The 15942-nt window shown below is 41.0% G+C and overlaps 1 protein-coding gene across 4 annotated transcripts; it reads right to left on the reverse strand.

The window, feature by feature from the left end:
• Window positions 1–2619: 2619 nt before the first annotated feature.
• Window positions 2620–15335, reverse strand: LOC148334983 (neuroplastin-like). 4 transcript variants are annotated; one of them, XM_088298540.1, is made up of 9 exons: window positions 15003–15335; window positions 9965–10312; window positions 7962–8136; window positions 7773–7867; window positions 6955–7088; window positions 6056–6329; window positions 4505–4514; window positions 3730–3806; window positions 2620–3568 (listed from the first exon to the last, which is right to left on the reverse strand). In XM_088298540.1, exons 1-8 carry the CDS (start codon window positions 15091–15093, stop codon window positions 3746–3748), a joined length of 1188 nt encoding a protein of 395 aa, XP_088154666.1. In that variant the 5' UTR covers window positions 15094–15335; the 3' UTR covers window positions 2620–3568; window positions 3730–3745. The 4 variants fall into 4 exon arrangements, with proteins under 4 accessions (XP_088154666.1, XP_088154665.1, XP_088154668.1 ...); XM_088298539.1 differs by having other exon boundaries at window positions 4505–4526; XM_088298542.1 differs by lacking the exon at window positions 9965–10312 and having other exon boundaries at window positions 15003–15329.
• Window positions 15336–15942: the final 607 nt, after the last annotated feature.

Genomic DNA, 15942 nt, shown 5'->3' on the forward strand with positions numbered 1-15942 from the left:
GTGGATTTTGCTGCTTAAATCATATTTGGCAAAAGTTATATTAATCCGAATGCCATCTATACACGGAAATTGAAGTTATTATTGGAAAGAATTTTGAGGGGTTGACTTCTCCTTTAAAACTACCCAAATCCTCTGATTTCAGCCTCTCAACAGTAATTATTCCCTCATTTCTGTAGTCATATGGGAAAGCAGACTGATGGTCTTTTGTTTTTTCAAAAAAAGAAAAAGAAAAAAAGAAAACAATGACCAGTCATTGAAGCAATTTTCAAAACGTCTGACGAGTTATGTCATGTGATATTGCTTCATTGTTCAGTTGGTATTTTAATCACTGAACAATACAATTAAACACTAATTGATTAATAATAAATGATTTAGTAATAAACTATTACAAAATAACATTTTATCAATTTAATCAATGTAATAATTGAAAGAATAATTAATTCTAAAAATATTCTTCTAGAACTGCCTCTGTTTGATGAGCATGCTTCTCGTAGAAGCGCATTGATTTGTTCTGCCTGTCACTGTGCAATTAAATTGCTGACAGACATGAGCAAAAATACATTATTTGTATTGAATAATTTTCAGAGCAACTCAATTTCCTGCAGCATGTGATGAACTATAAGAATAAAAATACATTTTATCAAATTAATTCTGTGTTTAGTTTGCCTATGTTACAGTATTTTCATTTCAGTGATTGTTGAGTGCTGATGTCAATGTTTTGCAATGTTCATGTAGCTGATGTATTTAAATGTATAATCGCCTTAAGGTCAGTGGGGCCCTAATTAATTGCCCACGCCTATTACATAAGTGCCCCTGTATAAGATTAGTGTCGTTTTTATGACGGAAATCACAGAAAACTGTGGCAAGCTTTCATGGGTTGCATAAAATAATGTGGAGGGGGGGGGGTTGGGCGCTTGATATCGGTAAATTATCCTGTTGCCATATAGCAGCAAGCATGCCGCTCATGCTTGATTGCAGCTACTGCCATGTGATGGAGGAGCATTTATTTGTTCTGCCTGTCACAATACGTGGGTGGCAAATAGTGATATAATATAAATAATCATCAGACAAATTAGGTGAGATTCTATAGCTGATCTCACCCAGCACCATGGTTGAGAATCACTATAGATTAACGGATGCCGGACAGAGAGCCGACATTGGAGCAACCTCGCAAATTCAAAGAAAACTTTCACAAGATTACTATAAGCCATCACCTTTTAGCAGGCTTGTAAACTCAAAACTGTGCAAGCATACAATTGTCTGGTGCATATTACGAACAGAATTACACTCAAATCAGTTTTGATTTCTATGTAGATGACATTGAAGAATGCTAAACTGTTACTTTAAATACGCTTGTAAAGTTTGACTTTCTTTAGATTATTTTTTTATGCAAAATAATGCTTTAAAAAGTCGGAACAAAATATGACTAAAAAATCGGATTTAAGATTGCCCCTCCCCTTTAATTCAGTAATATTGTAAAACTGCACAAGTCGAATGCAATACGAAACTTGAAACATTCAGCAGTCTGCAAAGAGTAACTAATACTTTTCAGTTCTCAAATCTGTGTGTGGTTAGATTTGGAGAATTAGAAGCTTATTTCTTTCCTTTATTTAGGATTTCAAAATACTGTACTGGGCAAGATTAATTTGGCCATAGTGCAGCTTTTAGGCATGTGCCACTTGATGGATAGAGTCTCTTACAAACGGCCAACAAATCCTCCATATTTAAGCAGATCACTCGATCTTTAATCATCTAATTCTGTGCCATGTGTGCAGCACGGACAGCTGTTTGTCAGAGTGCAGCTGAGAAAGCCAGCAATAAAGCCATGCTGAATGCTCCATTCTGAAAAGGCACATAGTGTACAGTCAATTACTGTTCATCAAAGTGAATTTATGTAGTTGTTCTTAGTGTCAAAGTTTTTTTTCTTTTTTGTTATTCAGACTACTGACTTGAAAATACAAAGAGCTTATACCCAAAGTTGGACTGAGGTCATACATGGGCGCAAGTGTGCTGATGACCTGTATGCATGCTCACCACTCTTATAATGGATGTTTGACTTTTCACCTCCATTTATCCATAATCCCAAAAGGGATAATACAGCTTGATCCCCGGACTTTCATCCAGGGGGCTTTCATCGTCACCTCTTCAATCTGTCCACATCTAATTTAGGGCTTTAACATGGAAAAACAATAGCAGGAACCTCTTTAGACAGTTGGGCAACTAAAAAAAAGTGGGGTTATGTCTGACTCGCCTGGAACACAGTTGTGATTTTAGAGACCACATGAGAATAATCAGATGTGAAAGTGATCGTTGTATCCAAGATTAGGTAAATAAAATAAGGCCCGGAGTATTTTCATATGAACTATATATAAAACATACAGTAAAATAATTGTTTAAATGATAGCAGGCAAGAAACGATTTTTTTCTTTTTCTTTTATATATCAAGCACCATTTTGCTCTCTCAACATCAGTCATCACAGACATGCTCTTAATCGTTGTCGCCACTAGAGTGCGCTGTAATACCAACTCCTCCTCTTCGGCGTTGCCATTGGCCTACCTTTGGGGAGCGTTTCTGCCACCGTACAATTAGGCAAAGAAACCAGATCGACAGCCAAAGGTTGTGTGTGTTTTTTTTTTTCAAATTTTTATTCTTAAAAATGACTCGAGATCTTGTGAAGCAGGCTGTCCGATCCCGTCCGCTGTACAGAAAACCATGCAGCTGTGTACTACAACGTCTATGCGGCGATCCTACTATAATTTAAAGCTTTGTCACAGAAAAAAAAAATGAAATAAAATCAAAAGCTGCAATGTTTTGTCAATATATTGATATGGATATTCGTTGCATAGGAGAAAAGCCATGCTGTACAATACACACTGTCATGACAAAACAATGTTAGAATGATTGTTACAGATTTCATAAAATATGTTTATACAGGTTCCCATTGTCAACATTTAAGTGCATCATACTATTTATATCAGTACATTGCTATAGTGATTTGTACATACAGTACATACACACAAACATTATCTTTAGAGGGACGTTGCAAAGCCCTTAATTGTAATATTGTAATGTAATATTAATATTATCATAAAATCTTAGGTAATGATAGGCAGCTGTATGATAAAACTGTACAAAACTGCCATATCTGATGATAGCATCATTTTCTACACTGCTGAAATGTGGCGTTTGTCTCTTTAGAAACGTATAGATTATCTACACGAAGCCACTCTGAGAGGGGAAAAAAATATACAAACCAAATCCTGTCTCAAGTAGAGGGTCAACATCTTGCATGCAATTATTGTATAAGTAGTAAAAGTGTAAAAGTAGCTAATAAGAAGGGGGGCGAGCAACTAAATCACACACGTCACTGTTTGCATGCAGTAACAATGGTTATGTTGACAATCCCGTAACGATATGAATGAAAAAGAGCATCTCGCAGCTAACACCATAAAATCATAAGGCATGCCTCATTCAACCACACTTTTAATGGCAGACATATTCTCGTAACAACCGGCGTCGATCCCATTGTTGTTTACCTTCACGTGGTCAATACATGTGAAATGTTACCTGCAAATGAAATGAAAGCACATCTCAGAGTAGTCAGCCACCCGTCATGTCTCAGTGCTAACTTCACACATTGGGTCATTGTGTAATTTGTCCCAATGGGCTTGTAATACATATTTATCATTAGGCGGATGATCCGGCCCGTTTAATAATTGAATACTCACTCTGCAGACAGACGGCTTAATTGGTATTCCTCTGGCGCAGGTTCTTGTCTTTGTGGTTGTTGGTTGAATTGGTTTTCCTTTAGTGAGGAGTAAATGACACTCTCAGATCACATTTTGTACAATGGTGTGTATTCAAAAGTCAACACTCGTGTGTTGCAAAAGCAACAGACTCTGCTAATCTGCATTACATTTAGCTGAGAATACTGTAAAAGATCGACACCACAGCAAAATCTGTCTTCGGCATGCCACCCTCAGGCTGTGTGATATGACAAGGTTATCATGTCCCCGTGTAGCTGAAGTCATTGCAACAGTATCACAGTGGAATGGATTTTCTTCAATGAACGGTTTCACAGAATCAAATGTGCATAATTGCAAAAACACTCACTTACATTACTCTTTTTTAGATAGAATCTTATCTGGATTTTGGCTTCCATGTTCATTACATTTCATGTGTATTTATTCTGCTCATTTTCAAAAAGAACAAATTTCAATCACATGCAGAATGGAATGTTTCCTAGACATGGAAAAACTCTGTTTATGATCTACACAATACACATCATATCACACAACCCTTGGTTGGAAAACGGCGGGAACAATACACACAGTTTCTAGGTCAATCTCGCTACATGATGTTCTCGTTTTACCCTAAAAAGTGGACATTTTCCACTGAACTTTATCTTAGCCTAGTAAATGTTCAATTTTAAAGTTAACTTGGTCAGAGCTCTACAGAGGAAATTCAACATGTGACATGGTCAAGTAAAACGTTCACACTTACATTGGTCCAGCTGGGTCATCATCTGAAGCAGCGAGGAGAAATATGGAGAAATGAAGACCAAAAATGAGATTTTCAAAGAAAGGGGGACGAATGACTTAAGGTTTTTTTTTTTTTTGTCCACAGCTTAATTGTAGTTAGGCTAGTGTATTGAGTTCTAAGGTTTCATTTATATCATTGAAACACATTTAAAATGCAGCCTTGTAATATTACTAACAGTCCAATGCAGCACAACACCAATTTTCACAGACAAATGAAATGCGGATGAACTTGCAACAACACAATGTTCATGCATAGACAAGTAGTGTTGCTAAAGGTATTAGCAATACCGCCCCTCCACAATTACTGAGGAAGTAAAAAAAAAAAAATCACAGTGCAATAAAGCAGGCACGGCATCATTTTTACGTAAAAATGGTCCAAGTTGAGCAACTACAAAACTTTCCTGTGAAGTGAGAGAGGATGAGGCTGAAGCATGCAGTCTCACACTTACCACATTCAGCATTAGGTTGGGCAATTGGGGAAAAGGAGGATAATGATAACAATAAAATATTCAGCTCAGAAAGCTGGCCTCATTTAAGGCAATGCAATTACAATAGTAATTATTAACAATTGATGCATAAAATCATTATTCCTGGCTCATGCAGCAAATTAATCGTATTTGTAGAAAAGTAATATAAAAAGTCAAGATTTTAACTTTGTCTCATTCATTTCAACGAATGAACCTTAATGAAAACGTCGTCACGTTCAGTGACTGATAGTCACAGAGGAATCACACAATCATACAGAATGGCAATATAATAAAAAAAAAATCAGTTTGAAAGTCAAAGGTCGACAGAATACCATTTATTATACAGCAGAAGAACGGAGGTAACTGCGGGATTTGAAAATCCCACGTGGGCATTTGCAGATTTTAACACTGAATGTATCGACCACTTGCGTAAACGGCAGCCTGGAGCATGAAAAGTTCCTGCGACACTATTAATCATTGAGAATGTCCATCTCCACAACAATGCAGTCTCCCATTTCCTCATGAATATTAAATGCATGGAATTGTCCTGACAAGGTGCAACCTCCAGCAACATTGTGGCTCAATCTCACCAGGCTGAATTATTGAACGCAGGCACAGCCGTGTCAGGTGACCATGTTGGTCTCTCAGGTAAAGGAATATCCCAAGAACGTGTCGAGGGTTTGTGGCGACTGCAGAGCACAGGCCACACTGGCCTCGCTTGCCTCTACAAGTGTGTGCGTGTGGTGGGAAGCATCCCAATTCCCTGCATTGCTGTACGGCACGCTAACTGCTCTGCGGCAGAGACACTGCAGCGCCATACATTATTACCATCAACAATCCCATCAGCAGGGATAGGAATGCGAGGAATTGCTCATATACTCACCCTCTTTGTGCATTTTGTAGTATCCTATTCCTAAGAATAACTGGAGCTCGATCGTGTGTTTCCTATTATTCCATGACAATTCATTTCTCCTCACTTGTATTTAAAATAGCAGAATAATAAATAGGTTTGAAATAAATATAAATCCAAAGTGTTGGTGACTCACCGTCTTGTAAATCCTCTGGCTTCTTACGCTTCTCATAAACAACGATGATGACGATCAGGATGATGATCTCAGCCAACACCCCCAAAAGAGGCCATAAGGGGGCCAAATGGCTGCGGACTCTCAGCACGGACCTCTCGTCACTGCTGCCAATCAAATTAGTGGCGTTACACTGGTACTCGCCCGGGTCCAAATTAATGTCCAGATTGATGATGGTGAGCTCAGTGTAATTGTCTTTGCTGCTGATGGAGAAGCGTCCGGATGAGTTGTCGATTTCCTGTCAAATTGAAATAAAGATGTTCACGTACGCTGATATTGATGATGGGCAGCGTCAATGGAACAGTGCAATAGTGACGAAAAGTTTGATTTCTTTTAAATGCATTTAAAGTTTTGATCAATCTGTCCTGATTGTTAATATATTGAACAGCTAAGGCTTCCTTTTCCAGGTTTCTTGTCAAATATTTACAAGTCACAGCAACCCATTAATTACAATGCCAATATGTACAAGTATAACCTGTGAATTTTGTTTCAAATCTTTTGCAAAGCTAAACACAATATTATGATCAATAGTTTTTATTTTGTTACATAACAATGTGCCGGTGTAAATAAATAGATAGATAAATAAAACACAAATAATAATAAAATAATAAAATAAAATAAAATAAAATATTGTTCTAACGCTTGCACCATACAGGCAAGTTCTGATTCTGTCAAAAATTTTTAAATAATTTCTTAGTTGGGAATATATTACTAGAGCATAATAAAATGTTTCCAAGTCTGGATAATTTGTTGCTGGCCAAAAAAGAACAAATCAGGCTTGTAATGTACATACGGTAACATATTTCATCCGACTGAAATGACATACAAAATTATACCATGTACAGAAAAAACACACATCATACCCTATATATGCCGTTTTCAAGTTTACGCCAGGTCCAGATAGGATGAGGGTAGCCCACAGACTTGCAGTAGAGCAAAGCACGCTGGCCCTCATTCTTATTTTCGCTACGCTTGTGGCCCATAATCTCAGGAGCAGCTAAAAGAAAATAGCACACCAAATTAAGGTCTGTTATCACAAAATTTGCACATATTAAAACATACATTGCCAATGTCATGTTACAATGCTGGCGCTAATCATAATGAACATCTGTCATTGAAGCTGCACAATGTATTTAAAAAATATCGATACTGTGATGCCGCAAGAAAAAAAAATATTCTGTCATTGGATAATAAAAAATTCATATTAAATTTTAAAGAGTACTTGTTAAATATCAATATCATTATTTTCAACATCAATATTGTAGATCTTCCCAATATCGTGTAGCCCTTGGTCTGCATTAATGTGCCATGCCCCTTATGATCCACCTAAATTTGAATGTCATCAAAGGATTTGTATGCCATTACAGTACAACAGTACAATAATTCTCTCATGTGACGTTAATTTCCCTCCACAGGAGTGTATGACTGCCGAAAGTCTGCAACTAGATTCTGCTGTTGAGGAGACATAATCCCTGCGCATCACACAAACAAGACACCATCTGCTGCCACTGAGCTGGTTGGACGGAGGTGTCAAGAGCTGCGACTACCCGTGAACAAATCGCAGGTCCTTACACTGGCATGACAAGCCAAGCACGTTCTTGCGCCAGTCTTATTGGTTGTATGCAACGTTCCCTCGGAAAAATAATAACAGAAAGCCTACGGTTCAAAAATGAACACAGACCTTTAACTTCAATGGTGGTGTTGGCGGCAGGAGACATCCCAAAGGTGAAGACGCACATGTACACACCAGCATCATCTCCTCTCGGTTTATTCAGCCTGTGGACCAGAAGCACATGTCAAGAAAACCCACGCTATGTCAATAAACCTTTCGTGCAACATATGCGCACACTTAAGTTGCAGCGTCGCTTACTTGTACTCGGTGTTCCTATTTGGACTGCGCGTTTCTGGGATCTCCTCCCCATTTTTCATCCAGTAGCTCTCCTGGAGGACATTGTCGCTGCTGGTCAGGTTGCACTGCAGAGCGAAAGGGGGACTGTGGCCTTCCACAGGAAGGGAAGTGTGCTCAGAAGCAGCGATTGATGGCTCTGGGGGAAAGACGTCAATTAACAGAGACAGATGTGACGCTGACACTGAGTGGCGACTTGAAGAATGCCATCGAGGCCTCAGAGGGGCATTCAAAAATGTGAAACATTTTGAATTTTAAAGGCTACAGGATGAATAATTGGCAAAAATATGGTGACTAAGATTAAGCACAGTTGGATTGACAAACTGCTTTTATGTGTATTCAACACAGCATTCAGATTCAGTGTCCGGTAATTTAGATCGCAAATCAAATGGCTTCAAAGAGTGACCCAAAGATAAACTCCACAATGCTGCTTAGGGCGCTTAGAGCTCAAAAGCGTGCAAAATCCCGCTTTGAGCGTTTGTATTCAGATTAATCCTGATTATCTTGTTTGGACATGTAGACACTGGTGAACCTCTTAATGTGCATTCGCCACAAAACACCCTGCAGCTATACTTGGGTGAAGAAAATAATTTCAAGTTTGAAAATTATGCTGGAATTAGAGATGGGCATGAGAAACAATTTAGAAATTAACTGACAATTGTATGGGATAGATTGTTAATTAAAAGCATATCTTAATGGGGGTCCCTAATTGGCTTCAATCAGTTTCGGCGCTATTGATTGAGTCTCAACGGCAGTAGTTTGGAGAACAACAACATGGCGTCAACGATGATTGGCATTTATTCAACTCATCGAAGCGGTCTCATTCTGCTGAATAAATATTTACATGGAAACTGGAATTCTGAACATTCAGAGAGAGACTCTGATATATGTTGAAACTGTGTTTGCTAGGGGGGTGCATCTCACCACAAAACACAATTCAATATGGTTTTCAATAAGTGGGGTGCGAACCGATTCAGGGACAGTTGGATTATGATTCGATTCAACATGGCACAGCTTAGTTTGACAGGGTTTGATAGAAAGCCTTTTTATGGTCATTTACATATTTGAATGAATTTGTCAGAATTGTAAATAGGCCTTTTCTTTTTCCAGATATCTTTTTTCATTATAAATAGTGGAATAGTTCAATTCGATGACAATTTGTCATCAAAATCTTTTTTTAATAACTCTCGAGTTTACACTTATTGAAGAATGTTCCTCTAATCAAAGGCATCAAATCTAGGCCCGGGTGCCAGATCCGGCCTGCGACATCATATGTGGCCCGCGAAATCACACCATGTGTGTCAACGTTATGTTTCTTGCATATTGTCTTCACTTTTGTCAAGACTAAGATATGATTTATTGAAATCCTTTTTTCTTACTGATCCCTTCATTCAAATAAATAGAAAAAAAATCACTGCAAAAAAAAATAATTACGGGCTTCTGATTTCAGAACTAATTATCAATTTGTTGCGTACATGTGATAAGGTGATCATATATTTATGATATGATTTCACAGTCATAATCCTCCGAGGGAAAGCATAACTACGACGTAATCCACAAAAGAGTTTGACATCCCTCCTCTAGCTTGTGTTCATGATAAAATGAGCATATATATTTTTATTTTTTACACAAATCTCGTAAACTGAAGTTAAATCGATTTTTGAAAAATCCAACAAACAAAAATCTGGAAAATGGGAGGAAATGAACGTGACCAAAGCGAAAGGAAAGACAAAGGGTTCTATGGGTGCTCTGGATCCACAGACAATTGATATCTGCTTGAGAGAGAACATCAACACAAATGGTGGTGCAGTTTGTCGGAGCTACGAGGACGCTAGGATGACGCCACCTACAAAAGGGAGTTAATGGACCTCTAAAGATGTTTGAAGGGAGGCTGAATCACACAGGGACTCTTAAATGTGTATTTTCCTCAGGAGAGGGAGGATGTTTCCACCACACTGACCACTCACTCTGCAGTACGGTAATTGTAGCCTGTGCTCGGACCCAGGTGGTGGCGGGATTTATGTGCAGGTCGTTGCGTCTTGGGTCATTGCTGGCTCTGCACTCGTACGTCCCGATGTCGTCCAGCGTGAGATAGGATACTCCCAACACACTAACGGCATTGACGCCATACACCGTGCTGATGGACACCCGCCGCTTGCGGGCGCCGTCCCATAGCTGCCTGAAGGAATCGGCTCGGTTGATCTCAGAGTACCACCACTGGATTTCAGGGGTGGGGTTCCCCACTACGTCACAGAATAGCTCAAAGGTGTCTCCCGTGAGCTTGGTTTCAGACAGAGGAGATTTCACAAAGCCCGCTGGCAGTGGCGATTTGGAAGGGGCAGCATGCACGAGAAAAAGCATACAGTCGAAGGATGTAAATGTGGGGGAAGTAAAAGAAATTAAACAAGTACATTTGCATCATGTTAGAAATGGACAGCAAAATAAAATAAATTCATGGCAAAGAATGAAAGTCAACCTCAGAAGTGATGAAGCCATTACAAGCGCTATTCCTGGGAGGTTTTAATTCCGTTGTGCTGGGAGGTCCCCACAAGGGTGATCTCACTTGGTCGTGTCCAATTAATGAAAAAAAAAAACACTTTAACACCGAACTCATATGCAAACGTCCTCTGAGCGACCTTGTCATTTTTCATACATCCCATGAGGGGAAAATATCATTAGGGTTTCCAAACGCTGGTTTAAAATGATCATCATCTCTGAGCTAAATGCAAGATTTGTGAAACAAGTGATGGAGTCCGCACACTCAGTGTAGGAGGAGGGGTGCTGCATTCATAGGAGTGCTCTATAGGCATACGTGATGAGATTGAAAGGAGATTTATAGAAACTGATTCTGCGGGTCTCTGGAGAATGTGGGGGCGCATGGTGATTACCCTCCCAACCCATCGTTTCCATAGGAGCACTCCACAGCAACAAAGTCAGAAGACGGATAGTCAGCCAGGCCATGCAAATTGTGTCTGAGAGAACTACTCTAGCCATTTTTTTTTTGTCAGTGCACCATCATAATCACAGTAAAACATTGCCTCCTTATTTATTTATTTTTTTTAAATACCCTTGTACATGTTAACAGTCTAAACCATGGGAGTCCTAAGCCGGTTCTCGAGGACCGTTATCCTGCATGTTTTAGATGTTTCCCCTCTTACAAGACACCTGCTTCAGATGACCAGCTCATCAACAAGCTCTGCAGAAGCCTGATAATGATTAGGATCGTTTAAATCAGGTGTGTTGAAGGAGGGAAATATCTAAAACAAGCAGGACTGCAGACTTCGAGGACCGGATTCAGACACCTCTAGCTCCACCTCCTCGGCGCTAAACAGAAATGCTGAGACAGATCCTGCCACCTCGGATGCGTCAAACGCGCCACGTGAGTTGTGCGGTCACTGCACACTATTGTGATCTTTATACAGTATCTGAATAACGATGCCTTATTTGTGTGTTACATAAAACTTTACTGTATCGGGATAACGTTGCATCAAAAAGAAAGAATAAAAGGATAGAATGGAAATTACAAAACATTCAATACACAAATGATGTGAATGAATTTATCAAATCACTATTCACAAAGATAAGTGAACTCATCTTGACTCCAAACCCACACAGGAGTCTCACTTGATCTTAAAAAACTTGGGATGCACTTGAAAGCAAGAATACCAGGCAAGGTCCTCAGAGCATGTGCCCACCAACTGTCACATGTTTTCTGCAGGATCTTCAACCGCTCCCTGGCTCAGGCAGTCATCCCCTCCTGCTTGAAAACTTCCACCATTATTCCTGTCCCCAAAAAGTCACCAGCCGTCCACCTGAATGACTACCGTCCTGTTGCTCTCACACCAGTCATTATGAAGTGCTTCGAGAGGCTGGTTCTCCAGCACATCAGGGACTGCCTTCCTCCCACTCTGGACCCCTACCAGTTTGCATACCGGGCTAACAGATCCACTGAGGACGCCATCGACACTGCTCTGCATGTTGTGCTGGGCCACCTGGAACGACAGCAGAGCTATGCAAGGATGCTCTTTGTGGACTACAGCTCGGCATTCAACACGATCATCCCAGACATCCTCGTCGCCAAACTGGACACTCTCGGCCTCCCTGCCCTCACACGCATCTGGATTAAGGATTTTCTGACCAACAGACCCCAGACTGTGTTGCTCGGCCCCTACACGTCCTCCACCCTCATGCTGAGCACCGGTTCCCCCCAAGGATGCGTGCTGAGCCCTCTCCTGTACGCCCTCTACACCTACGACTGCAGCCCGGCCCACGGCAACAACACCATCGTCAAGTTTGCTGACGACACGACAGTGGTCGGTCTGATCTCGGAAGGTGACGAGACAGCCTACAGAGAGGAGGTAAAGAGACTGACAACTTGGTGCAAGGACAACAGACTGCACCTTAACTCTGCTAAAACAAAGGAGATTGTCGTCGACTTCAGGAGGAACAAGACGCTGCCGCCCCCCCTCTGCATCGAAGGCGTGTGTGTGGAGAGGGTCCACACGTTCAAGTTCCTGGGAGTACAGATCTCCGATGACCTTTCTTGGAGTCACAACACCACAGCAGTGGTAAAGAAGGTCCGCCAACGTCTGCACTTCCTGAGAGTCCTCAGGAAATTCAACCTGGACAGGAAGCTGCTGCTGGCCTTCTACCACTCGTCCATCGAGAGCCTGCTGACGTACTGTGTCTCCACCTGGTACAGCGGCTGCACTGAGGCGGACAGAGTGAGGCTCCAGAGGACAGTCAAAACAGCGCAAAGGATTATTGGCTGCCCTCTCCCCCCACTGTCGGACATCTACGCCGCCCGGTGCCTCAGAAGGGCTCTCAACATCGTCAATGACAATACCCACCCAAACTCACACCTGTTCGACCTGTTGCCCTCTGGCAGGCGCTACAGATGCATCAAATCAAGGACCAATAGACTGAGAAACAGTTTCTTTCCGAGAGCCATCTCCATACTGAACTCTCACACACACACGAGACCACCCTAACCTCGCAAAACAGCATTGTGATGTGTTTCTATATGCCCTATTCAGTACTGAATTCCATTGCACTGTCTTCTTTATTTATCTAATTTATATATTTGTCTGTATTATTGTTGTATTGCACTGGAGAGGGGAGCCCTCTAATCTCGTTGCACACTTGAGTACAATGACAATAAAGGGATTTCTATTTCTATTTCTATTTCTATTCTTTATTAAATCATTGAGTCCTAATTGTGGCCTTTTGGTGAAATTTCTTCTTAGGTTTTATTTGTATTTCCCTGACCTTAGTATTGCATGCCACCTGTATAATAAATGTCAGGATAAAAATCGAAAGCACCCAGCAATGTGTTTCGCAATCACTGCAGCAAATACTATTTGCAAATTATGTTTTTTTTAGATGTCATATGAGCCGTCTTCTGGCTATATTTTTTTCTTTGACTTGCAAGAAAAAAAATACAAGAGCGCTGTATGGTGGCACTGAACATGTGCATATGTTCTTTATCTGATGCTGTTTACTGATATTTCCTAAGAAAGCTTACTAGTTGTTTTTTTTTAAGGATTTTTTTTTTTTCATTCCCAAAAAATTCTTTACAAGAATATGATCTATGCAAGTGCACTAGTTGAAAAATGGCATTCTGATTAATATTGTGTTGGTGGGAAATGAGTTAAGCAGTAAAACCTACCCTTTTTAGGCATCTCAGCGGGCGGCCATTTTGTCACTTCTGTCAACTGAAAATGACATCACAGTCGCTCAGGGCTCAGGTAACCGCCAACCCTGGCTCAGCTTCAGGAAACAGGTGAGCCGCGATCAGTCATTACCTGAGCAACTGTGATGTCATTTTCTGTCGACAGAAGTGACAAAATGGCCGCCCGCTGAGATGCCTAAAAACGGGCAAATTTTGCTGCTTAACTCATATTCCACATTGCATCAATTTGCTTATGCAGGCAGACATTTTTATTTCTCTTTCGTTTTGCCAGAGAATGACATCTCAGCCCTTCCTGTCCGCTTTATTTACTTACAATACCAGAGTTGGTAAATTTTCAGCAATGACATGCTACACGAGTCAGCTCCACTTACAGATCTCTAGACAGCTAATGACATGCGAGTTGGCTAACTCAAAATGACAGAATATAAATTAATATTCTTGGAAGTGAACATAAAAAGCAGAATGTACATAGACATGCCATAAAAATGATTAAATCTGTCTTGCACTACAGTATAAAGTTAAACAAACGTCACTGCATACCAACACAGGGTCATGGGCTGAATTCTCCCTCGACCCCAAGCAAAGAGGCACACTAACAATATCTGTTCTGCAACCTCTAGCTGCTTAATCCATTTGGCGATGGTAGGACACCAGATTTATGAGCACGGGGTTCATCCGGACAAGTAGGTCTGAACTGGGAAAATCAATGTGCTTGTGCAGTGCGGTGCAATGCATCTCAGCAAAGAGTTAAAAGATTCATTGTAGTGAGAGGACATTAAAGACATGGATCCCAGTGCAGCATCACTGCTCTAAAAATAGAAGCATGCAGCAAAATGGACTGATGCTATTTACAGAGCTTCACTTCTGAGGTCTATACATCTATGTGCGTGTGTGCAAACTTCAATGTGACAGAACCCCTCCCCCCTTCACCGCTTCTCCAGAATGCTTCTGAGTAGCACTTGTCCTTGGCTTACGTTTCAGTATTCAGCTCCACACTTTTAAAGGACATTTGGGGGGACATCACACAGGCCCATCGTGTGGCCCACTTCAGCCTCCACAGATTGGAGCTTATTAATCTTTTATCGACCTTTCGTTTCAGGCGCTCTGCAAGCAAAACAGCCCCCCCTCTCCTCCATTTGAAAAAATATATTGTAGATCCGTTTATCTCCGTAGCGGCCAAAGGGGACGACCTGATGTGGATATTTGCCACGGACACACAGTTAATTACGTCAAATGAAATGTCTGACGAGAAGGCGACGTCGCAGCCACATTAGCAGCAAGTCATTCATCCACCAGGAGAGCTCATTTCTTACCGTTTTGCGAGGAGACTGTGTGCAGCATCAAGACTCCGAATATCAGCGCCGGCAGGGACATGACTGCGGCTCGGCGTTTGCCAGGTAGCATCTTCGGGGAAGGAAAATGACGGTGCGTGAGCGCTAAGGTGACCCGCGCGGAGTATGATGGCGCGAGGAGGAATCACCAAGGAGGCTCGCACCTCCACACGCTCCAGTGGGAAGAGGGAAGTGACGCCGGGTGTTTCGACTAGCGGGCGCCTTTAGTATTACCACTGAAGACCTGTTCCGTGGCGTCTTCCTCCATCTGCAGCAAAGGGCCACCTTGCAGCTACGCGTCTTATCTCAAATCCCGCGAGATTTCGAAGGGGTGGGACTCAATTTACTCTAGCGGTGTTTTTGCTAATTAGACTCTCAGCTAATTTCTAAAAGATTTAGTCCTTGGTGCTACACAGTTGTATAACCTATTTCAGGTACCGTTTAATGTGCTAATTAATTTTGCTGTTTTAGCAGCTTTGTGAGACGATAAACAATTTAGCTTTTTCAAAGATAATTATCAGTCGATTGACCCCAGTCTAATGTTACCTGTATATCAGAAGACTGTATAGATTTGAAAAAGACCCTTAGAAAAACTGTCATCTCACACTTGCTCACAAGTTTTAGAACAGTCTGAGATGCTTCACTATTTAAAACACTACAACTATATTCTTTAAGCATTATTTCCCAAAATGCAACTTTTCCTTATTATCCACTTGGTAGAAACTTACAACATACCTGTAGGGACGCGACAACTCTTGACTACAGTTGCCCAAGTGTATGCAGCAGTTTGTGCAGAAGAAAAACTAAAAACATAAACAAGAGGACGCTGTAGATATGGGCAAAGTTTCCTCTTTCGATTTTGCTCAAGGCTGATCTACATCTGAGATTTCTCCAAGAAGGAAATTGCTCTAATAAAGACTCA

This window comes from Idiotropiscis lumnitzeri, chromosome 6, assembly GCF_059441095.1.
Source record: "Idiotropiscis lumnitzeri isolate Australia: NSW breed Sydney's pygmy pipehorse chromosome 6, RoL_Ilum_1.0, whole genome shotgun sequence".
Classification (NCBI taxonomy): Eukaryota; Metazoa; Chordata; class Actinopteri; order Syngnathiformes; family Syngnathidae; genus Idiotropiscis; species Idiotropiscis lumnitzeri.

Excerpts from the sequence above, each read along its gene's own strand:
- LOC148334983 (XM_088298539.1), bottom strand. The coding sequence starts at position 15,093 with ATGCTACCTGGCAAACGCCGAGCCGCAGTCATGTCCCTGCCGGCGCTG. Across the intron at positions 8,137-9,964 it reads TACAATTACCGTACTGCAGA|AGCCATCAATCGCTGCTTCT; the intron begins GTGAGTGGTCAG and ends TCTTTCCCCCAG. Across the intron at positions 3,807-4,504 it reads GATGACCCAGCTGGACCAAT|GAAAACCAATTCAACCAACA; the intron begins GTAAGTGTGAAC and ends TCCTCACTAAAG.